The sequence below is a fragment of the Mytilus galloprovincialis genome, chromosome 1 (assembly GCF_965363235.1).
Source record: "Mytilus galloprovincialis chromosome 1, xbMytGall1.hap1.1, whole genome shotgun sequence".
In the NCBI taxonomy this organism is placed as follows: Eukaryota; Metazoa; Mollusca; class Bivalvia; order Mytilida; family Mytilidae; genus Mytilus; species Mytilus galloprovincialis.
Window position 1 is genome coordinate 55985904 of NC_134838.1, and position 27644 is coordinate 56013547.

Sequence of the window (27644 nt, forward strand, 5' to 3'; positions counted from 1 at the left end):
ATTAATCTCATCTGCTAAGAGTGTATCTAGTAGTAATCTTAAAAGGATTGACAGCCTTTAAACTCATGTTGCGCTTGCAACCCTTAGAGTACTCTTTACCCTTCTCGGAAAGATCGGTTAATTTTTATTTGCTCTACTTAAATCGTCTTTGAATTCGCATAGCATATGATATTTGTCAACATTCTTTTTTTACTGAAAACTTTACAGAAAATTGTAAGAGTGGTCAGGGGCACCCCAATCTTTATCTTAGTTAATGAAAATGGCAACTGCAGTTGTTTTTTTCCAGCGCATAACTGTTGTCCTAACAAACAAGAACCTAAGTTTACGAAACATAACAAGTAGATGCATCAAGGGAAAGCAGTATTCCACAAACCCCCCACCCCCCCCAAAAAAAAACAATAAAAAAAAATCACTGTTTCTAGTACCTGGACTATGACCTGCGACCCCCAATGCTAGTCTATAAGGGTGCAGTACTAGTCCATAACTTATGTGCATTGATGAGTAGATACAATCATGAAATGAGTGTGCGTCTCTTGCCAAAGCAATTCATTTTAACATTTCTTTTTACATTTGAGCCATGTGGCACCGTTAAAGTCCACAATTCCTCTAAAGTCCACAACACCGCTAAAGTCCACAACAATTTTCCGCTAAAGTCCACAACGCCGCTAAAGTCCACAAACTTTCCGCTAAAGTCCACAAAATGACCTCCGCTAAAGTCCACAAGAAAACACCGTTAAAGTCCACAACAACAAGTTCCGCTAAAGTCCACAAAAAAGCACCGTTAAAGTCCAAACATATTTTTTTTCATTATCAAAAGACAATTTTCTGTTTTTACACCCGATATTATAGATCTAATTAAAAACACGAACTTTTGTTCTTAGAAAGTATTTCTTGTCAGCATAAATTCTATTTTGATGAATGGAAAAATTATAGTATTTGCTTCATCGATTTTTATGCGATTTTCTATTAATCAAACAGACAACATTTCTGAAAAGTTATCTTACTATTATACTCTTTTTATTCTTTAGTAAATATTTGTTCATCCACAAGAAACTCCAACATAGCGTTCTCTTTATGTATATGCTGGAGACATAATTTGGAGCCTATATTTGATATTTAAATTTCCTTTGTAATATCTATAAAACATAAGTAAGATTTCCATTCAGTGTCTGTTAGGTTCCACAGCAGCCAAAAAGGTCCGTAAATCTCAAAAATAGACTTGGATCCATCATGTTCTTTTTTTAAATCAAAATAATGATAAAGAATACCACACATTCATGCATTTTGTGGTGCTCAGCAGATTTCCATCACTCTTTGGTCTGCATATAAAAAAGAAGATATGGTATGATTGCCAATGAGACAACTGTCCACAAGAGACCAAAATGACACAGACATTATAAACAACTGTTTGTTTGTTTCAGAATGAAAGATAATTGAATAAATTATACGCGGATATATGTGGTTCTGTATCGTGTATTATCCATGATGAGTAAAAAAATAAGGGTTTTTTTAACAATGCTACATGTATATATATGTTGTGTACAAGTTGTAATGTTGTACAAATTATAATTTGTACAGAAGTTTTGTACAAGTTATCAGTGTTTTATGACCTGCTGAACAAAAATGGATGATGCAAGCACACAGTCTTTTGCTCCGCATATTTCTGTCAATTTTTCACAACTTCATGATAAAGTCTAATGCTGAGCATTGATACAAAAACATTATAAGAATTCACAAAGATTTTGTATAGATATGAATATGGTATAAGGAAAAAAATGAAATTAGAATTTAAACCATTCAGGTATCCTCATTTCCAGTTTGAAGGCAAGGAGAATAGCACTAACTGTTAGGTTGACGTATATTTTTTTGAATTTAAAACATTACACTGGTACATTTTATAAGTTAAACCTGTATCACCTGTTGCAAGAAGGTAGGTGTCAAAAAACTTATAACTTGTACAACAAGAGTGCACACGCTGAAATGTCTCGCCTTCTATACTAATCATTTGCTATATATGTCTCTGATATTATGTTGATAGTCCTAAGTATAAAGCTTTATTACAACTGTCTCATAAACTTAACATTAACCAAGATAACTAAACAAAGACCAATGAACCATGAAAATGAGGTCAAGGTCAGATGAACCATGCCAGGCAGACATGTACAGCTAACAATGCTTCTATACAACATATATAGTCGACCTACTACTTATAGTTTAAGAAAAATAGACCAAAACACAAAAAATTAACACTGTGCAATGAACCGTGAAAATGAGGTCATGGTCAAAAGAAACCTGCGCTACTGACATAAAGATCATAAAATATTTCCATACACCAAATATAGTTGACCTATGGCATATAGTATTAGATAAATAGACCAAAACTCAAAAACTTAACTTTGACCACTGAACCATGAAAATGAGGTCAAGGTCACATGACATCTGCCCGCTAGACATGTACACCTTACAATCATTCCATACAACAAATACAGTAGACCTATTGCATATAGTATGAAAAAAACAGACCAAAACACAAAAATTTAACTATAACCACTGAACCATGAAAATGAGGTCAAGGTCAGATGACACCTGCCAGTTGGACATGTACACCTTACAGTCCTTCCATACACCGAATATACAAGCCCTATTGCTTATAGTATCTGAGATACGGACTTGACCACCAAAACTTAACCTTGTTCACTGATCCATGAAATGAGGTTGAGGTCAAGTGAAAACTGTCTGACAGACATGAGGACCTTGCAAGGTACGCATATATCAAATATACTTATCCTATTACTTATAATAAGAGAGAATTCAACATTACAAAAAATCTGAACTTTTTTTTCAAGTGGTCACTGAACCATGAAAATGAGGTCAAGGACATTGGACATGTGACTGAAGGAAACTTCGTAACATGAGGCATCTATATACAAAGTATGAAGCATCCAGGTCTTCCACCTTCTAAAATATAAAGCTTTTAAAAAGTTAGCTAACACCGCCGCCGGATCACTATCCCTATGTCGAGCTTTCTGCAACAAAAGTTGCAGGCTCGACAAAAACCCTGTACAAATTATAATTTGTACAAACTTACATCTTGAACACAACATATATATATGTTCCAGACAATATGAGTATATCTGATTTGAACCCTTACGCGTACAATGTGGACCATATAAGTATACCTGAACGTATACTCGTACCGTATGAGTATACTCGTATGGTTTAGTATGAGGTCGACCATACATGTGCATTTGTCAAATTTATAAAGAGTCAGAAAATGAAATAAAAACTTTAACCAAATAAACTAGAGTCTCTAAAGAGCCTGTGTCGCTCACCCGTATTTACTGATCCTTTGGAAATCATGTAAAATAAGGTTAAAATCATAATTTATAGTATAAGATATCATTAGATACTATAATAATATCTAAGATAATAGCAAAGAACTCAGGGACAGCAACCCAACAACTGGTTGTCTCAAAATTTCAGGGCAGATATATCTAAATCTGATGAACATTTTTGCCACCGTCAGATTTGCTCTAAATGCTTCAGTTTCAGAGATATAAACCAAAAACTGATTTTACCCTATGTACTATTTTTAGCCATGTCTGCCATCTTCATTCGCGGGCAGGGTCATCGGACACATTTTTTAAACTATATACTCTTATGATGATTGTGTCACTGGATAAGTTTAGTTACACTTTGTTTAAGTAATTTCAGAGGAGAAGATTTTTGTAAAAGTTAACGACGACGACGACGACGACGCCGGACGACGCCGAACGCAAAGTGATGAGAAAAGCTCACTTGGCCCTTCGGGCCAGGTGAGCAAAAAAGTGACGCTACATTTTTTTAGTATGAAATTAAGTTCAAATGCTCAAATTGCAATTGAAGTTATGGAAGTACATACATGTATATTTTGGAAGATAAGTTTTTAAAACATTTAGGAACGTTGTACTTCAAAAACCGATAAGCCAGTAAAGTAAAATGGTCAGAAGTATTTGTCACCTATAATTAGTTGTTTTAACTTATATATATCATGAAATCTACGGATATTTTTCATAACAAATATTTAGGAACTATTTCATGTAAGATTTTAATCAAAATTAGTACCAATAGAAGCAGACCTCTCATAGGTTTATTTGTTTATTTGGTAATTTATCTATTTTGAAGCGTTAATTCTCAATTTCTAATGATATAACACAAAGTTTATATCTTATCCAAAAACTTGATTTACACCAAAAATGAAAAACAAAACTAAGAAGAAAAGTATGACCAAATAAAAAAAAAAACTTGCCGACGTATTTGTGTGTTGAGAAATCCAGAACTAATAAAAATAAGTGTCTATGAGCATTGGAGGGTGTGGATATAGGATAAAGACAGGATGTGGATATAGAATAAAGGCGATGGGAACGTTCATCTTGATTTTAGAAACCACTTATATTATGTTGCTGAAACTTTTAATGACAATTTTAATACTTTAGATGATAATCAAAAGTTAGTGTTTTTATTCTCAGATGTAAATATGATACGTGTGTGTGCCAAAACCTGTCATTTGATTTTAAAAAGACGTAGAAATTTTATATATTGTAAATAGTATTTTATTTCATATTGTGTATTATATCTAATATGCATTTTAATAGTCTCTTATAATTCTGTATAGAATGGCTCTCATTTTATCTAGTGTTATTTTACAATGTATAAAGATTGATTGTACTTGTTGAGAGATGAGGCTTTAATAAAACATTGAATTGAATTGATTGCATTGAGCCCGAACACCAACAATTGTTGAACTATCCTATAGTCATATGATTGATAAAATGTACGTCACATCAAAGTTCACGGTATCGCTTTCAGAGTTAATTTCGTTTCTTTATTCTCTTTTAAAGATACTTTTTTTAGTATTTTGAAAAGGCTAAATGGAAGACTAGTATGAAGTTTTAAGCTGAAACTTTTACGAATTATATAATATCAAAGAATGTTTCTGTTCTTTTCAATACACTTTTATTGGTTTAATACTATAGAACAGTTTTAGCGTTTTGTGAGTTTATAGAAATTAATCTTGTGAGTAATTTTACATGTGATTAAAACACTTTACCAAGATAAACAACTAGTGTATGTATATTTTCTTAAGCCCCATTTATGGGCATTGGTTTTTCCTTTTGAATGGTTTTACACTTGTAATTGTTGGGGACTTTTATAGCTGGCTGTTCCGTGTGAGCCAAGGTTCCGTGTTGAAGGCCGTACCTTGACCTATAATGGTCTTTTATAAATTTTAACTTGGATAGAGAATTGTCTTATTGGCACTGTGACTCATACCACATCTTCCTATATCGATCAAATCAGGTTTTGTTGTGACATTTTGGTAGAAACCCATTCAACGCATCGATATCTGATATAATCGATAAAAATATAACTTAAAGCATAGAATATTTTCTTTTTTATTTGGAATTTATCATACTGGCTTCTGAAATTCATAACAGAAATTAATAACGTTAAACGTTGGTTAAAAGTTTTGCGACAGGAGACCTTTGGGAATTCATAAACTTAGTATTTTTTTTGTTTAATGATATAATCAAGATTGTTGCACGCCGTTCAAATGTTATAGATTAGGAGGCACATTTGCTTTGTACATTAATTATGTCAAAAAGTGATTATATGCAAAGAATAAGAGAAAAAAATTACTTGTTGAATGCAGTAATAATAAATAACGAATTTACAAACTTTTTAGAAATGATGTCCAAATTGGCCATCAAGATCAAAATTGATAGAACAAAATCATATACCGATACTGTACTTTTTTCATGTATCAAACTGATAAAAAAAATACTACCGAGAAGAAAGGCCAATGCTTTGTTTTGTACTAACGGGATAAAAATAACGAATAATATGTTTTTAACAATAAAAAAATTTGTGTGGACTTTAACGGTGCTTTTTGAGACTTTAGCGGAACTTGTTATTGTGGACTTTAACGGCGTTTTCTTGTGGACTTTAGCGGAGGTAATTTTGTGGACTTTAGCGGAAAGTTTGTGGACTTTAGCGGCGTTGTGGACTTTAGCGGAAATTTGTTGTGGACTTTAGCGGTGTTGTGGACTTTAGAGGAATTGTGGACTTTAACGGTGCCACAGAGCCACCTGTGAATTTTTTTATTTTTGAAGCATTTTTTACAATGACTATTAATTTATAAACTAACCTCACATTTAAATAGTAATTTGAATATATGGGCATTTGCATTGATAGATTGTGCCAGATTAGCACTTTGCATAATTAACTAATTTGTGACAAATTAATTTATTCAAAAAGGTCACGTTTGGTACCCAAAGAACTAAAACTTCAATAGATAAACCTTTAAATTGAAGTTCAACCTGCATAGGTATTACAACATCGTAAACGGAGGAGTGTAAAATAAAAGTTTTTGTTTTATTCTTTTATTGGAAAATATTTCAATTTATTTAGAGTTTTAAACACTTATCAATGCGATTTAACAATAATGGTAGTTTATGTATGTTGCCCCTCTTTCCTTATTTTCCGCCTGTGTGGAAAGCAAGTACAATGATACATGTGTTAGACTCGGCTGTTAAAGGACAAATGATACATGTAGTTATTTTAAGACTTTGCGTAAATATTTATAAGAAAGAAGTGCAAGATATTCCATTATTCAAACACGGATCATATACATTTCCGCTAAAACTATAAGTCTAGACTTCGTCTTGTTGTACAGGGTACAATTGCCTTATTATTTTTAAAGATAGGTTTTCCATGATACGAGCCCCAATCAACATAAGTGTAATATGTATTTGTCGTTTACAAATCTTCTTGAATTATGTTAAAACTTTTTGAGACTTATATAACCTTGAATCTTGTTTCAATGTTATTTCAATCGAAATGTGTGCAAAGACTATGTTAAATGCAATTATTGCAACAACAAAAACCACAAAAAAAACTTATTTGATCATGATAGAAAATATAAACAGCTGCGCCATGAGCGCATGATACGCCCGTCACTTTTTCAAAGAATAAAGTTCAATAACTTCTCAATGTCATATCAGAAAATCATGAAAAACTAAAGGGAGGTTATCTTAATAGATATAAACCAGTCACCAAAGTTTTTTGATAACTGCTCAAAGCATTGTCCGAAAACTGGAAAGCCCTCCCTTTTTTATGAATAAAATCACGTAACTCTGAAACTAAACATCTAAAATTTATACAATTAAAAAGGGAGCTTACGTCAATAGATATAAACAATTCACAAACGTTTCATAAAAACTGCTGAAAGCATTTTTGAGTTATTGTCCGAAAACTCGAAAATCACCCCTTTTTACATAAATAAAACCCCATAACTCGGAAACTTAAAATATAAAATTTATAAAAAACGAAAGGGAGTTCACGTCAATAGATATTAACGATTCACCAAAGTTTCATGCGAATTGGGTCATAAAATCTAACATTTATAAAAATCGAAAGGGAGCTCATGTCAATAGATATAATAAATTCACCAAAGTTTCGTGCAAATTGGTGAAAGTGTTCTTGAGTTATTGTCCGAACACTGGAAAATCCCCCCTTTTTTCATAAATGAAACCCCAAAACTCGGAAACTTAAAATCTAAAATTAAAAAAAAAAAACGAAAGGGAGCTCAAGTCAATAGATATTAACAATTCACCAAAGTTTCATGCGAATTGGGTCAAGCGTTTTTGAGTTATTGTCCGACATGTTGACGACGGACGGACGGACAGACGGACAACGGTATACCATAATACGTCCCATAAACGGGCGTATAAAAAAAAAACGATTCCTGTCAAAGTACATATAAACGCTGTAAAATTTTAGGATAAAATAGGCGGTAAATGAGATTTCGAATGACTGATAGTTCGATAACTTGGTTTAAGTTTTGCGTATTTAAAACAACACAATCAAATGACAACGGGTGCATTGTTTTTAGACAATTTATAAATCATAAAGAAAGGATAATTATTTGTGCCTTATTATATTGATGGATATTGATACTAGCGGTTGTCTTCTATTGATCTTTTCGGACCAGATCTTTCTGTAAAAGGTGATAATTGTCACACTTAACTGCTGATAAACCCAGTTGATCGGAGGAAGGGCGACATCTCGTCGATGGAATGATATTATCTATCGATTTTGTTTGATTTCATTGGTAAATTGTGTGTCAGTTATGACACGTGACTCACTGGTTCTTTGTTTGTAATTTTTAACTTTATCAAGAAAGTTTTTTCTGAGGACGCTTCATGAAGCACACGGAGTTCAACATCTCATGACAGGACTAACGAATAAGGAAAATATTCAATAGATTTACCGTTTATATAATTATGTGTGCAAACTAGCCGATTCTTTAAAAAACAAGAGGCTCTCAAGAGCCTGAATCGCTCACCTTCAATTTTTTTGTTTAAATCATTCATCAATGATTATTTTTGCTTTTCAGTGTGTGCTAAAATATGCCATTCAAACATTCATTGTATCTGTCATATTTTCTTCACAGGCAAAAATAATGCATTTTACCCCTAGCAACATTGGCCATTTTTCTTGAAGTAAAAGGAAATGAAAGAACATTTAAAATTAATTATAATTAGAGTTATCTCTCTTTGCATATTTTAAGTCAGTGTGTAGAAACCAAAAAAATAACTAAATCTATATAAATTAAGTTAATTATCTCCCTTCAAATATTTCACACCAAGAATATCTTCCTTTATGCACATTCTCTGGTCATGTACTGGATCTGTGTAAAGTTTAATTAATATTGGTACAGTCATTTAGGAGGAGTTGTGCTTATCTCCCTTGAAAAAAATCTTACCAGAAATATCTTCCTTCATGCACATCTACAGGTTGTGTACAAAAACTGTGTAAAGTTTCATCAATATTGATTAATCTGTTTAGGAGTAGTTGCGCTTACAGACTTGTTGCCATTTATAGCTATATTTAACTAAGTAAAATCAATTATCTCCCTTAAAATAATTCCGACCAGAAATATTTTCCTTCATGCACATCCTCAGGTTGTGTACTACAACTGTGTGAAGTTTCATTAATATTGGTCCATCCATTAAGGAGAAGTTGCGTTTACGAGACATATGGACAGACAGACGGACGGACAGGGTGATTCCTATATACTTCCCCAAAACTTTGTTTTTTGGGGGTATAAAAAACACAAATTAATACAAGTTACCCTAAGGATTGTTAAGTTTTAAGTTAAAGTGAAATTGGTTCAGTAGTTTAAGAGAAAAAAGATTTTTTTAAGTTAGCAAACAATGAAAAATTGTGTAAAATTATCATTAAAGGGCAAAAACTCCTTAAGGCGTCAACTGGCATTTTTAGTCATAAAACTTATTTGTAGATGTTACTTTGATTAAAATTTTTGTTGTTTACAGTTTATCTCTATCTCTAATAATATTCAAGATAATAACCAAAAACTGCAAAATTTGCTTAAAATTACCAATTAAGTGGCAACAACCCCACAATGAGTATCGATTTGTCTGAAAATTTCAGGGCTGATAGATCTTGACCTAATAAACACTTAAACTCCTCAACATATTTGCTCTAAATGCTTTAGTTTTTGAAATACAAGCCAAAAACTGCATTTTAACCTATGTTCTATTTTTAGCCATGGCGGCCATGTTTTTTACAAAACACAAACTTTATACAAGATACCCTTAGAATCATTTAGCATAAGTTTACCTGCAATTGGTTCAGTACTTTCAGAGAAGAAGATTTTTGAAAGTTAACAAATATGATGAACAAATTGTGTAAAATTGTCTTTAAAGGCCAATAACTCCTTAAGGGGTCAATTTACAATTTTGGTATCTTATTTGTAGATCTTACTTTGCTGAACATTTTTGCTGATTACAGTTTATCTTTATTTATAATAATATTCAAGAAAATAACCAAAAACTGCAAAATTTGCTTAAAATTACCAATTAAGTGGCAGCAACCCAACAATGGGTTTTTTGATTCCTCTGAAAATTTCAGGGCTGATAGATCTTGACCTAATGAACATTTTTACCCCGTCAAATTTGCTCTAAATGCTTTCGTTTTTGAGATATAAGCCAAAAACTGCATTTGACCCCTATGTTCTATTTTTAGCAATGGCGACCATGTTTGTTGATAGATCAAAACTTCGGATACAATTTATAAACTAGATACCCTATGGAACATTCAGTTAAAGTTTGGAAGTATTTGGCCTAGTAGTTTCAGAGGAGAAGATTCTTGAAAAACTGCATTTTACCCTGTGTTCTATTTTTAGCCATGACGGCCATGTTTTTTGACGAAATAGAAAATAAAACACAAACTTTATTTTATACACCCTACTGATCATTCAGTTGAAGTTTGGTTGAATTTGGTTGAGTAGTTTTAGAGGAAAAGATTTTTTAAAGTTAGCAAATATAATGAACAAATTGTGAAAAATTGTCATTAAAGGACAATAACCCCTTAAGGGGTCATTGACAATTTTGGTCATATTAACTTATTTGTAGATCTTACTTTGCTGATCATTTTTGCTGCTTACAGTTTATCTTTATCTATAATAATATTCAAGATAATGACCAAAAACTGCAAAATTTCCTTAAAATTACCAATTAAGTGGCAGCAACCCAACAATGGGTTGTTTGATTCATCTGAAAATTTCAGGGCTGATAGATCTTGACCTAATGAACATTTTTACCCCATGTCAGATTTGCTCTAAATGCTTTCGTTTTTGAGATATAAGCCAAAAACTGCATTTGACCCCTATGTTCTATTTTTAGAAATGGCGACCATGTTTGTTGATAGATCAAAACTTCGGATACAATTTATAAACTAGATACCCTAAGGAACATTCAGGTAAAGTTTGGAAGTATTTGGCCTAGTAGTTTCAGAGGAGAAGATTCTTGAAATAGTTTACGACGACAGACGACGACAGACGACGGACGACGACGGACGCCAAGTGATGGCATAAGCTCACTTGGCCCTTCGGGCCAGATGAGCTAAAAAAAGCATTCTCTCAAAATGTGTTTTGTGTCAAATATTATGTGGCAACTTTACTACAGATGAAGGAATATTTCTACACTATTTCAGAAACTTGGACTTTTTATAAAAACTTGATAAATCGCTCGATTACCTTCCGAATGCTACCGATTTTAAATTTGTTACTATCTAGTATTGTTTTGGCTTAATTTGTATATGTGTATTATTTCTACCAGTAACAAGAGACATATATATATATATATATATATATATATATATATATATATAATATATATATATATATATATATATATAGTATATTTGTCTCTGCAGTAACATATAATACATATTGTAGTATATGTCTCTTTTAAAAAAAGTAAATTCTATGTTTTATAAACAGAGTGAATTATGACTCGTGCAATTCCAGAAGTTTCAAAGAGATACTCAAAGGAAACGATCGTGTTATGCTACGCGAATGAACCATCATAACTTCCCGAGAGTAGAAGATTTTGATGGATAAAGAAATTCACGCAGTACATAAAGAGATCAAGAACCGATTTTGTAGACCCGATTTTTTTTTTTATTAAAACGAAATTATTAAAATACATGTATAATAAATGATATTACCAATATGCCAAAACTAATCCCAAATCAGCTATATTTGTCATATTTGTTTTACTGGTAAAGCTATGGCAATATTTGTCCATATAATCTGCACCTTTCAAATATATCAGCAAACTAAAAGCAAATATAACTATTAACCATACATTTCTAGCTGTCTTAAATATCTTTCTTTATAATATCTTTGCATACATATTCAAAGTTTCATATGCCCAATATATTTACACATACATTTCTAGCTGTCTGAAATATCTTTCTTTATCATTTCTTTGCATATGTATTCAAAGTTACATATGCCCAATATATTTACACATGTCATTGATATTATCATTTGGCCACATTTCTTAATTAAACAAATTGTCTGCAAATCTATGTATTTACCATACATTTAGGAATATGGTCAAAGGCTTTTGATATGTTCTGATTTGACATACATTTCAGCTGACTATAAAGACTAACAAAAATATTCCTTTACAAAACATTTGACAGGTCTCTGCAGATTAAAGGAAATGATGCTTTACACCCCTCTATAAAGTTCTCGTTTTCAATTGGTTTACATACCAGGCAAATGTAGATGCACCTTACACTTTATAACCCCTATAAAATTATTTAAATGATGATGCTTTGCTACCTAGACAAAGAAACACATTTGCGGATAAATTTACATCATAGAAAAATACATGACAAAGATTTCCGTTTGCAGAGGTATACAAATACATAAGTTTGCGAAAGTTTTGAGATGGTTATAAATATATGCAAATTCTAAACTTTAAAATGGTTTGATTAGGTGTTAATATTTTATAAACCGCGGTCTCTTATAACCGCCCATAGGAGGGTATAGCACAAGAAATGTTGATATTTACTACATGTAAAGACAAGATAAACTAAATGCAGCGGTTTGTAAATATATGTAAATGTCGGTCTCTGAATACATTTACATAACATTTGCACACCTCTTCAAATCCGGGATTTTGTGTAGTGGCAGTTGCCCAACATACCGCAATCTGAAAAAGATTAGATGTTCTATGTTAAAACAAATTGTATGTATAAACATGTTTAGTTTGAAAACCACCAATCTTAAAAAATGAAACAAGGTTTAAGGATATGCTACACGTGAAATTCAAAATTTATGGGAAAGTTAGGGAATGGTATTTCATATTTCAATATTTATATGTTTTCTTGGTTGCTTATACTGCATCATGCAATAAACAAAATACAAATCAATCTTATCGATCTCGTTATAGTGCCTAACAAGATTTTGTGAGGTAGACGAAATTGACTTTAAAACGATCGTATTGACTTTTGATGTGCAGAAATAGGCAGATCGGACATATTTTGACTTTTATAGTTACTTACTTCTTAAGTTTGGGATTAATTGTAATCAACATATTCCAATGAGACTGAAAAATGTTTTTTTTTATTATGATAAATAATAATTTTACCTGCCGTAGTCGTGCGTAAAATATATTTCGGTATTTCTCTTACGAAAATGACTTGTTTAATGGAACAACACGTATTATTTGTAAACTTTCTCTTTACTCTTCACAATAGGCTTTTAACAAATAACCTTTCAACTGTATATTCCGAAAATTTTGTGAAAATCGAATAAGTGGCAATTCTTACCTTTCATACCTTAACTTTCATTGATAAAACATAATATTGGCTCGTCCAGTGTCCAGTTTGAAGGTCATTTTAGTTACCGTACACATTCATGCACGTTCTAATTAATCAATAGTCATGTATGAAAAGCATAAACAAGTTTGAAGGTAAACTAATAACAACTTAATCCAATCAAATTGCCTACGATTCAATAACAATGACCAGTCCACATCATAAAAATGTATAGGGGTAAACTGGGTAGGGAGAAAATGTCAGATATATTAAGTTCATTATTTTGCAATAACGAGTAAAAATTTGCTAACCAATAGATTTGTTATAATTTCATAAACATGTCGTTATGTATGGGTATAGCTTTTGGATCTTTCATTAGCGTATTTAACGCTGTAGAAAGTTTGGCCTTCAAAAGTCAACATAATCATTGACTTTATAAAGAAAATTCGTCTTTTTAAAACATTGAATGTTTCACAAATAATACGCGACAACAAAGCAAAATCATTTCTTAAAACACTGCAAAAAAAATAATTCTGATTGATGCAGTGGTATTGTCATAAATTGCACTGGAGTGAACAGTGGTACATCAAACGTCGAATTCCCTCACACAATGTTATCACACACTATAACAAAGTCGAAAAAAAAGAGAAAATTGATATTGAAGTTGGTCGAACCAAAATGACAATGAACAAAAAAAGAACGGATAGAAGTTAAATGTCAATGAAGTGGCAGAATAGACCCACAATTGATAAACCTATCTTAGAAATAGAAAATTTTTTTTTAAAACAGGTGTCTTGTTCATACTAACCACAAAGGCATTGCAGTAATAAAAATTAAGCAGTTCTGTAAGAAATAACGACGTTGACACTATTTTTTAAGATAACAATAGGAATATCAATATCCCTAAATAAACTGTTACATAGAACATCTTTTAAAGTTCCACTGTCCAAATGATATGGCTACAGTAAAACAAAAAATTCCCAAAATGCAACAAAAAGCTTGAAAAAAAACCACAGAAAAAAACCCCCACATTTATATCATCACAGACGCAGACAGAATAGGCGTATTAAGACAAGATCTTACGACAATTGAATTAGAGGACATATAAAGAATTAGATGAAAATATTGACGAGAGGACTATGCGAACTATTAGTTTATTGATTTCAAACTTCGATTGTATAACAGGTAAAGAAGGAGATTTTCTTTTGAACTTTGAACTTTGGGATAAAAAATAGTCTAAGAATTCAAAATGTTATTTCACAATAATGGGACAAAGATATTACTTTGAACTCGTCAAGTGACTTAAAGTTTAAACCTATTGTGGTCAGACCACTATGTCCACTACATCGCGTCTTTCAGTTTATAGACATAATACTTACACTTAAACTACTCTGTAAACATTAGAGTCCCTTAACCCTTACCTACTCATACTAGTACTGATGACCATTATTTAGTAGATGTTTTGATATGACACGTTTATACACCGACATTCCACATCGATTGGTGCTTAAAAGTATACAATTGTTTTTAAACTTAGCCCAATCATAAATCATCTTTATTGCACTAAATGCTGTTTTACAATTTACTTAGCTTACAGCATTGAATGATGTAAGCTAAGTAAATTGTAAAACAGCATTTAGTGCAATAAAAAGATGATTTAATTGTTTCAAAAAATGTACACAATTTTGGTTTGAAAACACCCTAAACCCCCACTTGACATAATTCCAAAAGGTTTTGCCAATGCAAATACATCTAGGGTATATAAGTTGTTAAACATTTAATTTGAAATAATATTTTCATCATGCTTATGAGAACATTGGAGACGTTATATAGAAAACTGGAATAAAAAAAAACATGGAACTACAAACTCTCTATAGAGTCATCGATAACATTAATCCTTCAACTATATTCACCATTTAAAGCAGCACCACTAAAGTGTCTTTTCTGAATATACTGGTACTAACAAATACAACGGAGAAATCTCAACAGATATTAACTACAAACTAACAGAGACACATCAATATTTGGATTTCCAATCATGTCAACCCTCACACACCAGGAGACGAGTATGTACGATGATTATAGATTATCGTTGATCATCTCATCGTTACGGCGAACGTCAGAAAAGTAATCAAGTTGATTTGACCAATGAAAAACTGTTCAATCGCTATTTCAGTGGCGGATCCAGGGGGGGGGGGGGGTTCCGGGGGTGCGCACCCCTTTATTTTTGCCGATCAATGCATTTGTATCGGGACATATGTTTTGCACCCCCCCTGCACCCCCCCCCCTTTGCCCTGGGTTAGCACCCCCCTTTCGAAAATTCCTGCATCCGCCCCTGTATTTTACCTATAACGACGTTGTTAATTTCATTGACAACGGGCACGTGCGCCCTTAGCTTCTAGCAAGTTACAGTAAATTGGCTATGTCACCGATTTCAGTAAAATTTTGCATAAAACTTTGGCTCGATGAGCTTCAACTGAAAATCTAAAAAATGATGCATTTATCTCATTTATCATTTGAAATATTACTGATTGAATTCTTTCAAAAAAAGTGTTTATATATTTCTATTTTGAAAAGTATCATACATAAACAAAAACAATAAAAATGGACAACATACCAAAATGCATGGAACAATTGATTGATACCTTATATGATTGCCCTTAAATGACATTTTAAACAAATCATGGCATTGCCGTCTTTATTTTCAAAATCAAAATCTTACACCCCAAAAAATATTATACATTGCAAGATCTTTTGAAATTAATAGAAATTTTCTATTAATTAGGTCTTTCCACTTTTCTGTGGAAAGACCTATTGTTTTTCTTCCGATTATTATTATTACTAGAACACACCCGCGAAATCGCGGGCATACAGCTTGTGAACTGTTGAAGGATGATTTTTTGTAAAAGATATTATGTATAAAGAATTTCATAAAAGGTACCAAAAGCCCTCTCCCTTTTTCCAAAGTCCGATATTTGTGTCCTTTCTGTTAAATTCAATTCATTTTCGTGTTTCTGGCCTCAGACCAGAATTATGCTTCTCCTTTGCTACAATGCTTCGTTAAATCAAATTAAAAAAAATTGCACCGTTTCAAACATGTACTAAATGTAACTGCTTATATATAGACCATTATGAGTCTAACAAAATATGCTACTAGGACAACCCATCAGTGCTTTTTCTTTTAAGAGCCTTATTAACATGCAATTGGTAGAATATGAATCATGTATAAATGACTAAAACCGACTAAGGCTAATTTGAGGGGTGGTCGGAGGGATCCTGATCCCAAAAAACCGGGCTTATAACCATGAAATCCCGAAATGCAGAATTTAAAGAAATTCATATCCATATCAAATCGAAAAATATATTCCCTGATCCCGTAAGGATCAATCCCCAAATCCCGAGCTTAAAAACACCCGATCTCGACGCCCCGAAAAAGGTCCTGCCTCTCTCTAATCTCTACCTTACTTTCATTTTTGCCAAATCACTATTTTCCCTTTCAACAATATTTTGTTTTGCCCCATTTATGGGCATTATGTTTTCTAGTCTGTGCATCCGTGCGTTCGGTCGTCCGTCCGTCTGTCTGTCCCGCTTCAGGTTAAAGTTTTTGGTCGAGGTAGTTTTAGATGAAGTTGAGCATGTTTTGCATATTTTAATATATATGCAAGTGGTATGATCCCTTAAATAGTAAACATTTCAAAGAAAACAGTAGACAGAACTTTCTATACTACCATATAGAAAGTCCCCGACAGAATACAGAGAGTCTCTATATATTAAAGTAGTATAATCGTAGTTTACATGTAGATAAACGCGAAAAATAATAGTCCTCTCTAAGGAGATATAATAGTTGTAGTTCTTGCGATTCAAACACCATTATATGTACGAAAAATAATTGTCCTAAGGAGGTAGAATAGTTGTGATTCTTGTTATCTAAACACCATGATATGGAGAAGGCTCTAAATGGCTTATTTATTTTTCATTTTTGTTATCTATCATACGATTGGTTGTACTTGTGTCACATGTTTTACTTATTTTAATATATATGCAACTGGTATGACCCCTTAAATAGTAAACATTTAAAAAAAAAAACAGTAGTCAGAATACAGAGAGTATCGATATATTAAAGTAGTATAATCGTGGTTTACATTTAGATAAACGCGAAAAATAATTGTCCTCTATAAGGAGGTATAATAGTTGTGTTTCTTGCGATCTAAACACCATTATATGGAGAACGCTCTGATTGGCTTATTTATTTTTATTCTGGATCACATTCGCAATTATATTAACTGTATAGTCTATTGGATTAAATTTTCAGACATCCGTATTTTCCGGAAATAATCTGTACTTGTCCGTATTTTCACTAGTGCTTATTTTCTCTTCCTCGCCTGTCTATTACAAATGGATGCCACGACAAAACTACTCCTGTGGATATTGTGACAAATCACCGTCAAGTACGTTTCAAATCAATTATAAACTGTTAAATATATATACCGTTAATTCCGTTAACTTGGATTCCACGTTTATTCAACAAATACGAACTGTAATTGTTTATTTCTATGAATTGAACTGAGAATTCTACTTTCGTTTTTGACTTGATATTATTACAGCATTGAACATTCATATATTTCTTTCGTACAATGTACATATTGTAAATATTGTATTTTTATTTCTTTCAGTTTACCAAACAATACACACTCTGTAAAAACTCCTGTACCAATTCTGGTGGAATTATAATCTACAATCTTCACACACAAGTTGTTATTCTTTATAATTTGCCGAGATTGCGATACAGTCCCATGGTTATACTAGCTGAGTCAGGCTCAGCATAGTAAATTGACGACAACCTGTCTTTACATATCCAGACAAGGAACGACAACGTAGCAACGTACATACCTTCACACTGACAGTGGACTACATATCTTGTGTACACTGGACAGCAACCTAACAACGTTGAGTCAACATGGATCCCAGTCATGTGGAACAACAAGAAGAGATTCAGCCCCAAGAAGGAGATGTCCCTGAACTATTAGAAAATCCGTCTAATACATCACAGTCAGATGAAACTCCCGAGGCTAGGCGAGTACGTGACCTCACGGAAAAAGGACAAGGAGCTTTCACTGAAAAACGTGACAAGTTCTGTCAGGAACTAGAGGCTCTCTGGGCAGACATTGAATCCCAGTTATTGGAAGTAACGACGCCTCCTAACGATCTCCAGCAACTCCTAACAGTCCAGGACAAACTTGTTAAAGTCTGTAATAATTATCGTAGGCTCACAGATGAATACCTAGACTTTCTGAAAAGGACCCGAACATTGGAGAGTCAAAAAGAAATTGATGCATGTAAACTCTCTTTGGATTTGCGTCTGTCCAAAGTGGAACTGGTCATGGAAAAACTACACGAGCATCGCCTCGCCCTAACGAAAGCCAAATCAACTAAAACAAAGACTTCAAGGGGTAAGAAAACCTCGCACAGCGGTAGCTCTAACGTGTCAGACCTGTCAAGCCTGGCACGGAGAAAGCGTGCCAAGGCAGAGGCTGCAAAGTCTAAGATAGCATTCGTCGAAAAACATGCCCTTATCCTACAACAGGAAGCAATGTTAGAGGAACAAGCCCTGTTCAGACAAATTGAAATGGAACAGGAAGCCACACGTAAAAAGGCTGAAATGGAACAGGAAGCCACACGTAAAAAGGCAGAAATGGAGCAAGAAGTCGCTCAACATAAAGTTCAACTAGAACAGGAGGCTGCTCACAGAAAAGTGCAATTAAAACAAGAGGCTATGCGCAGGAAGGCTCAAATGCAACATGAAGCCGTACGGGTAAGCCGTGAAAAAGCCGAGTTGAAAGCCAGATTTAACCTTCTTGAAGCACAGAGAGAAGCTGCAGCCGCAGAAGCCGAGGCTCGTATCCTGGAATACGATGATAGCCAAGCGGTTAGCGATCTCCCTGACGAAAAGGAAGACCCGCTCCAGCGTGTGCAACAAGATTTCGTCAATAAACTTCCTGTATCAACTGTTGTAAAGGAAGTAATAGGACCTCAAAAGAAAAAAACAAATTCCTGTTAAGATCGAGCTGAGTCACAAAGCACCAGCGTTCGTGCCGTCAGTGGCACTGAACTTGCTGTCACAGACATCTGCTGTCTTACCTTCCGATACTAAGTCACCGGAAGTTACCTTAATCCCAGATCTGGGATTAGTAACTGGTATACAAAGACTAGGCCTTTCAGATGAGAGCCCTACTGAACACCAAAAACAGGGTGTTAAAGAAGCGATCCCTGTCTTACGCACAAAACAAGACTATAGAAGAGATCCCTGTTTCACACCAAAAACAAGGCGTACTAGAAGAGATCCCTGTTGCACACCAGCAACAAATCAACCTCACATCGGAGATAACTAGATTCCTCTTACGTAAGGACCTGCTTTTCTCCCGGTTAACAAGCTTTAACGATCGGGCAGAATCCTTCCATACTTGGAAAGCAAGCTTCAAGAATGTGACTGATGAGTTACAAGTTTCTGACTCAGAACAGATCGATTTACTGATCAAGTGGCTCGGTCCAGAGTCTGCTAAACACGCCATTAGCATAAGAGCGTCGAACGCTAATAATCCTACCATAGGTATACAGAGATTATGGAAGAGGCTTGACGAGCGGTATGGTGCTCCAGAAATGTTGGAAGCCTCTCTCATGAGTAACCTTGCCAAATTCCCAACCTTAACGAATAAGGACAACGCACGTCTCTACGAACTGTCTGACATTCTATCTGAAATAGAATATCACAAGGAAAATCCCAAGCTGGGATGTTTGCTAGCATATTTTGACTCCTCGTCCGGGATAAATCCTATTGTTGAAAAATTACCGTACGGACTCCAAGAAAAGTGGACCACAAGGGCTGCAAGATACAAGTCCAAATATGAAGTTGCCTTTCCAACCTTTCACAGAATTCTCTGCCTTCATCAGGGAAATAAGCAAAACAAAGAACGATCCTGGGTTCATCTTTGGGTCAAAAGCCACACCAAATACAAAGGGTGCTGCGCCAAGGTCTACGTCTTACCCTAAGACTAAAGTTGGTGCTCATAAAACAGCAGTTGAGCAGCAATCTGGAGACGCCACCAAACAAGGTCTTTGTATTCTGCACAATACAAAGCATTCCTTAAATGAATGTCGAGCGTTCCGAGCCAAGTCAATAGAAGAGCGCAAAGGTCTTTTAAAAGAAAACAATGTATGTTACAAGTGTTGTGATTCTACCACACATAGGAGCCGGGAATGCAATGCACGCATAAGTTGTAAAGAATGTGGAAGTAAACAACACACTACCGCACTTCACATCACTAGACCACAGCAACCTGCAAGTTCACAGTCTAGCTCGCATAAGCAAGCCTACGGCGGGGAGCCTATAGAATCGGCTGAAACTAAGGCAACCTCAGTTAACTCTACCTGTACTGAGATCTGCAAAGATACATATAGTGGGAAATCTTGTGCTAAAATACTGCCTGTGAATGTTTATCACAAAGATAACCAGGACAAAGTTATTCGCATGTACGCCATCATTGATGACCAAAGCAACCGGTCACTAGCATCGCCCGAATTCTTTAATCTTTTCGACGTCAAAGATAAACCGGAGAACTATACTTTATCAACATGCTCCGGCAAAGTAGTCACCTCCGGGAAAAGAGGAAGAGGTTTCATCATGGAATCAATCAACTGTAGTGACAAGTTTGACCTTCCTGTACTGATCGAATGTGATCATATTCCAAATAATAGGGACGAAATACCTACTCCTGAAGTAACAATGCATCACCCTCATTTAAAAGAACTTAGGGGTAGCATTCCACCTATAGAGGAAAATTGGCAAATTCTTCTCTTAATTGGCAGAGACCTTATAGAGGCACACCATGTCCTCGACCAGCGCATAGGACCACCCAGAACTCCATATGCACAACAATTGAAACTTGGTTGGGTAGTGATAGGAGAAACCTGCATTAACAAGCAGCATGTTCCTTTTGAGTTAAATGTTAAAATAACCAACATTTTACCTACAGGACAACCTTCAACCTTTCAACCATGCACAAGCCTGATAAGCCTGGACAGTCATATGAGGACAAAATGTTCATGAAGCAGATGGACAACGAATTTGTGAGAGACTCGGAAGGAAGTTGGGTAGCACCGTTGCCGTTCCGAGTGCCAAGACAGCCATTGCCAAGCAACAGACAACAAGCTCTTCATCGTGCTAATATGTTAGACACCAGTCTAAATAGAAACCCAGTTAAGCGAGAACACTTTCTTACATTTATGAGTAAGATCCTAGACAATAATCATGCAGAGCTCGCTCCACCATTGCGCAAACATGAGGAGTGCTGGTATTTGCCATTGTTTTGGTGTTTATCATCCGAAGAAACCCGATCAGATAAGAGGTGTGTTTGATTCTTCCGCCAAATGTAACGGAGTTTCACTCAACAGCGTCCTGCTTACAGGTCCAGACTTGACCAATGATCTCTTGGGAGTACTGCTGCGTTTCAGGAAAGAAATGGTCGCAGTTACTGCAGACGTTCAACATATGTTTCACTGCTTTGTTGTCAGAAAAGATCACCGAAATTACCTGAGATTTTTATGGCATAAAGACAATGACCTACAGGAGAACCTTGTCGAATAACGCATGAGAGTTCATGTTTTCGCGGATAGTCCATCACCTGCCGTTTCTACACTTGGACTCAGAAAAGCAGCTCAAGCATCAGAACTAGAGTTTGGCAGTCACGTGACTAGCTTTGTTACAAGAGACTTCTATGTTGACGACGGTCTAACGTCATGTCCTACTAAAGAGGAAGCTGTTAAGCTCATGAAGGACACACAGCAAGCATTAGCAAAATATGGAAACTTGCGTCTTCACAAGTTTGCCTCTAATTGTGCGGAAGTTATGTCTGCATTTCATGCCAGTGATTTGGCTTCAAATCTTAAAGATCTAGACTTAGAATGCGACAGCAAACCCCTACAACGTAGTCTTGGTCTCAGCTGGGACGTAAACACTGATAACTTCTTATTTCAATTATCATCAGAAAACAAACCGATCACTCGGAGAGGAATTTTATCAACGATAAACAGTCTCTACGATCCTCTGGGATTTTTGGCTCCGGTGATTATACAAGGGAAACTCCTATTAAGGAAAATAGTATCAGAAACCGTCGATTGGGACCAACCTCTCACTGATGAGACAGCAGATGAGTGGAAATCTTGGAGAGATACTCTAATTGCTATCGAAGCATTTCGCATTCCACGTACCTACGTGCCGTATCTCAGCAAAACCACCACAAAGGAGTTACATGTCTTCTCTGATGCATCAGAAAAAGCCATAGCAGCTGTTACATATTTACGCACGACCGACAGTAGTGGTGAACCAAACATAGGATTCATTCTTGGGAAAGCTAAAGTTGCACCAACAAGTGTTCATACTATTCCACGCCTTGAACTATCTGCTGCAGTATTAACAGTCGAGATAACACAGACCATCATGGATAATTTAGATTTACATATAGACACCGTAAAATTCTACACAGACAGTAAAGTAGTCCTAGGTTACATCAGTAACGAGACAAGAAGGTTCTTCATCTATGTCGCCAATCGAGTAGAGAAAATAAGAAAATTTAGTTCTCCAAGTCAATGGAATTATGTATCAACTAACCGTAATCCCGCAGACTCAGGAACAAGGTCCGTACCAGCCCATGCAATTCACAGCAGCGAATGGTTATTGGGACCAAAACAACTTCTTTCCTCAGAACAGAAAAATTCTGAAGACATATACCAGCTAATAGAACCAGAAGAAGATGGAGAAATCCGTTCAACTGTTAATGTTGCAAAAACATTTTCCACACCTGAGCATAAGGGTATCGGAACTGATAGATTCAATCGATTCTCCAACTGGACATCACTTGTGCGAGCGATAGCCTTTTTGGAACGTTTCTCCCGTTTACACGGGTCAAAACAGGCATCATCAGTGACTTCTCTGGATAGTTTTTCGAATGCCGAAAATTTCATCTTAATATCTGCACAACATGAAGTTTATGGAGATGAAATAGATTGTATAAAACGTCAGGAACAAATTAATAAGCGGAGCCCGATAGCTAACCTTAATCCGTTTTTGGACGAACGAGGACTATTACGAGTAGGAGGCCGTATTGCCAAATCGGACTTAGACCTCCGTGAAAAGAAACCATTGATCGTCCCTGGACGCAATCATATAGCGACATTATCACTACCACAACAAGATAAAACATCAAGGTCGCCATTTCACAGATGAAGCGATTCGATCCGCAGGATTTTGGATCGTAGGAGCAAAACGCTTGATCTCATCTATTATTCACAAATGTGTGACATGCCGCAAACTCAGAGGAAAAACCGAGTATCAAATCATGTCTGATTTGCCAGAGGACCGTCTTGAACCTTCACCTCCGTTTACTAACGTTGGAATAGACACCTTTGGACCCTGGACAATTGTTTCACGTAAAACACGTGGTGGATACGCCATCTCAAAACGTTGGGCAATTTTATTCACATGCTTAGTGACAAGAGCTATTCACATCGAATTAATCGAGGAAATGAGTTCTTCGGCCTTCATAAACGCTGTCAGGAGATTTGCCGCTATAAGAGGCCAAGTTAAGATTTTCTGATCTGACCGTGGAACGAACTTTATTGGCGCAATCGACGATTTAAAGATTGACTCAATCAACGTTTTAGATGGACCCTTCAAGAACTTTCTGTACAATTCTGGTACAACTTGGATCTTCAATGCGCCGCATTCGTCCCACATGGGTGGAGCCTGGGAGAGAATGATTGGTATCACCAGGAGAATTCTTGATTCTATGCTTCTAAATGCAGCCGGAAGAAGCCTTACGCATGACGTGCTTAACACACTTTTTCATCAATAGTGAACTCTAGACCTCTGGTACCGGTGTCAACAGATCCAGAGAATCCGTTAATATTAACTCCGGCTATGTTATTGACACAGAAAACCAACTACGTTTTAACCTCAGACCATCTTGGGGAATTCGACAAACGAGATCTCTGTCTTGCCGAATGGAGACGAGTTCAGGCTCTGGCCAGTGTTTTCTGGTCCCGTTGGAGGAAGGAATACCTGCCGTTACTACAACAAGGACGAAAATGGACCGAAGATCGCCGTGATCTCATCGATGGAGACGTCATTCTTCTAAAGGACAAAAACCTTTGCCGTACCCAATGGCCCGTTGGAATTATAGTGAACTCATTAAAAGGCTCAGACGAACATATCCGAAATGCAGAAGTGCGAGTAATCGTTAATGGAAAAGCCACAACCTACACACGCCCTATCGTGGACATGATTCTTCTCATAGAGAACAACCCTGTGTAATTATATGTATATATTTTTGGATTTATATAGTGACATTCATATGTGTTATATCTTATGGAATAGTGATATCAGGTAGATTTCAGACGGGGAGTATTCTGGATCACATTCGCAATTATATTAACTGTATAGTCTATTGGATTAAATTTTCAGACATCCGTATTTTCCGGAAATAATCTGTACTTGTCCGTATTTTCATTAGTATTTATTTTCTCTTCCTCGCCTGTCTATTACAAATGGATGCCACGACAAAACTACTCCTGTGGATATTGTGACAAATCACCGTCAAGTACGTTTCAAATCAATTATAAACTGTTAAATATATATACCGTTAATTCCGTTAACTTGGATTCCACGTTTATTCAACAAATACGAACTGTAATTGTTTATTTCTATGAATTGAACTGAGAATTCTACTTTCGTTTTTGACTTGATATTATTACTGCATTGAACATTCATATATTTCTTTCGTACAATGTACATATTGTAAATATTGTATTTTTATTTCTTTCAGTTTACCAAACAATACACACTCTGTAAAAACTCCTGTACCAATTCTGGTAAAATTATAATCTACAATCTTCACACACAAGTTGTTATTCTTTATAATTTGCCGAGATTGCGATACAGTCCCATGGTTATACTAGCTGAGTCAGGCTCAGCATAATTTTTCATTTGTGTTATCTATCATACGATTGGTTGTTTTTGTGCATGTTTCAAACCGGAAATCATATCTATGACTAAAAGTCAGTCTGATGACGGAATCATATCCGGACTCCTTTTTTGTCGTTTTTCTCCCAAAATAACTCAATCTGAATAATCACAAGAATGGATGACAAATGCGACAATGCATGTTACCTATAGGACACAGAGGCATGATGATTGATTTATTGTGGAAGGAAGAGAAGCGACACACAAAATGAGGTCTTCTCGTTTAATAGTATAGATTAGGTCTTTCCACTTTTCTGTGGAAAGACCTATTGTATTTGTTCTGATTATTTTTTTTCCGCCATATTCTGAAATTTTTGTTTCACAAGATGTCGCTTAGATATTTTTCATATTGTATCGTATATTTTATACGCTTTTAAATTTCACCCTGCTAAGCCGAATCATTTTCTTTGTAAGAGTTATCTCACTAGTCACTGTTTATCAAGTGAGTGCATCTCCTTCGTAGCAAAATAATTTGGATCGAAGCTATTCGAAATTTTATAGGAGTTATCTACCTTAACAAAATAAATTTGTCGGTATGTTTTTTTAACTCATAAACCTTAAACCATATACCCCTTGAACCATTTTACTTGAGGTCCCTAGGTCCTAACTTAGAAAATGAGGTCAAGGTCAAAGGTCAAGGTCAAGTTCTAAATTTTGACTTTTCTTAGTTTTTGCATTTTCTCAAACACTTTAAAAGATATATTTAAAAACACAAAATGTTTGCCTTATTGTAATGAAGATATGTTACATTTGGTCTGATACAATTAAATGGCATGTTATAGGAGTTAGTGCCCCTGAAATGTCTTACTCTAAGGTTATTTGATTATAACTTCAACTAAGTTCATTATAAACCCATATTACCTTGTATAAAAGGTGAGTTGACATATGACCTTGAAAAATGACAACCGGAAGCTACCTTGAGAAAACCGGAAGTAGCTATTTTTGCACTTTTTTCATATCAAAGTACTCAGAATCCATATATTGTGTAATTTAAATACATTAATTTATCACTAAAGACTAGACGTGACTTTCTGTAAACCGAAAGTGGTCAATTATGTCCCGGTTTACAGGCAAAAGTATATAGAAACTATAAATTTTTGGAATCAGTGTGAAAGAAGCTATCATGCGAGACCAAAAGTAAAATTTACTTAACCAGAAGTAGCATATGATCTCCTTTAGTTCACTTTCAAGCATATCAAAACCATTATTTATCGCATCAGTCTGAAACAAACTAGCTTCTTTTCAAATTTTCTTTGATATGGAAAGACCTTCAATTGTTCTCTGAACAATTGGTTTTTAATTATTATTTTTATTTTTTTCTTCTTCCGCCACTTTTTTCTGACGGTGCTTTTTTGTTTCCCAAGATGTCGCTTAGATTTTTTGCGTATGATATCGAACAGTTATTGGGACTTTGAAACTGACCCTGTTTAACCGAAAACTTTTTAATGTAAGAGTTATCTCCCCAAACACTGTTTTTCTTCTGTACAAATCTCCTTCGCAACCGTTAAAGATTACGACAAAATTATTTCACCAATTTGCTCGTTTTATACTCAGGATCTTAAAAATAATTTTGACCGAAGCGGTCCGGAAACTCCATATAGAGTTATTTCCCCTTCTGTATTTAAAATAAGTAAAATGTAATTGTAATTGGTAAACCATAAGTGATAGAGACCAAGGGTCTTTTGATTTGAGGTCCTTGGTCCAAAAAAAAAGAAAATAGGGTCAAGGTCAAAGGGCAAGGTCATTTCTAAAGTTGGATTTTGGCTTATTTTCACCACTTTTCAAACACGATACAAGATATCGACAACATATTTGTACTTAATTGTTAGTTACGACATGTCGTAACACATACATATTGGTTAAAAGGGTACGCTTTCATCAAATTAGGGTTTTCTCCCCTCTTTTATTTAAAAATATGCATATGGTGATATAACTCATGAACCAAATATAATTAAGATCTAGGGTCTTTTGATTTGATGTCCTTGGTTGATGACCTTGAAATTGAGCTCAAGGTCATAGGCTAAATTGACGTTCTAGATTTTGACCTTTGCTTTTACCTCATATGTATACATGATAAAGCCATGGGACTTTTTGCATTAGGTTTCAAGCCATTTACCCTTGGAAAAGCCAACCGGAAGTGACCTGGTGTAAACCTGAAGTAGCTAGTTTTTGTACTTAATAAATATTTAAGTATGTAGAACCAGATATTTTTGGAATCAGTGTCAAGTAAACATTCAAATAATACCGGAAGTAACATTTTTCAAACCGGAAGTAACAAATTATCTCCCTTATTTAAAAAATATTGTATACAAATATTGTATAGAAACCATATATTTTTGGAATCAGCGTACAATAAGCTATCATTTGACGCTTGAACTGACATGTGGTAATATTA

At 34.9% G+C, this 27644-nt stretch overlaps 1 protein-coding gene across 1 annotated transcript; it reads left to right on the forward strand.

The window, feature by feature from the left end:
- The first annotated feature begins 17437 nt into the window (after positions 1-17437).
- LOC143061438 (uncharacterized) lies at positions 17438-25078 on the forward strand. Its single transcript, XM_076233737.1, has 3 exons — positions 17438-17624; positions 17850-18425; positions 25053-25078. The coding sequence occupies exons 2-3, from the start codon at positions 18134-18136 to the stop codon at positions 25076-25078; spliced, it is 318 nt and encodes a 105-aa protein (XP_076089852.1). The 5' UTR covers positions 17438-17624; positions 17850-18133.
- The last annotated feature ends 2566 nt before the right edge of the window (positions 25079-27644 follow it).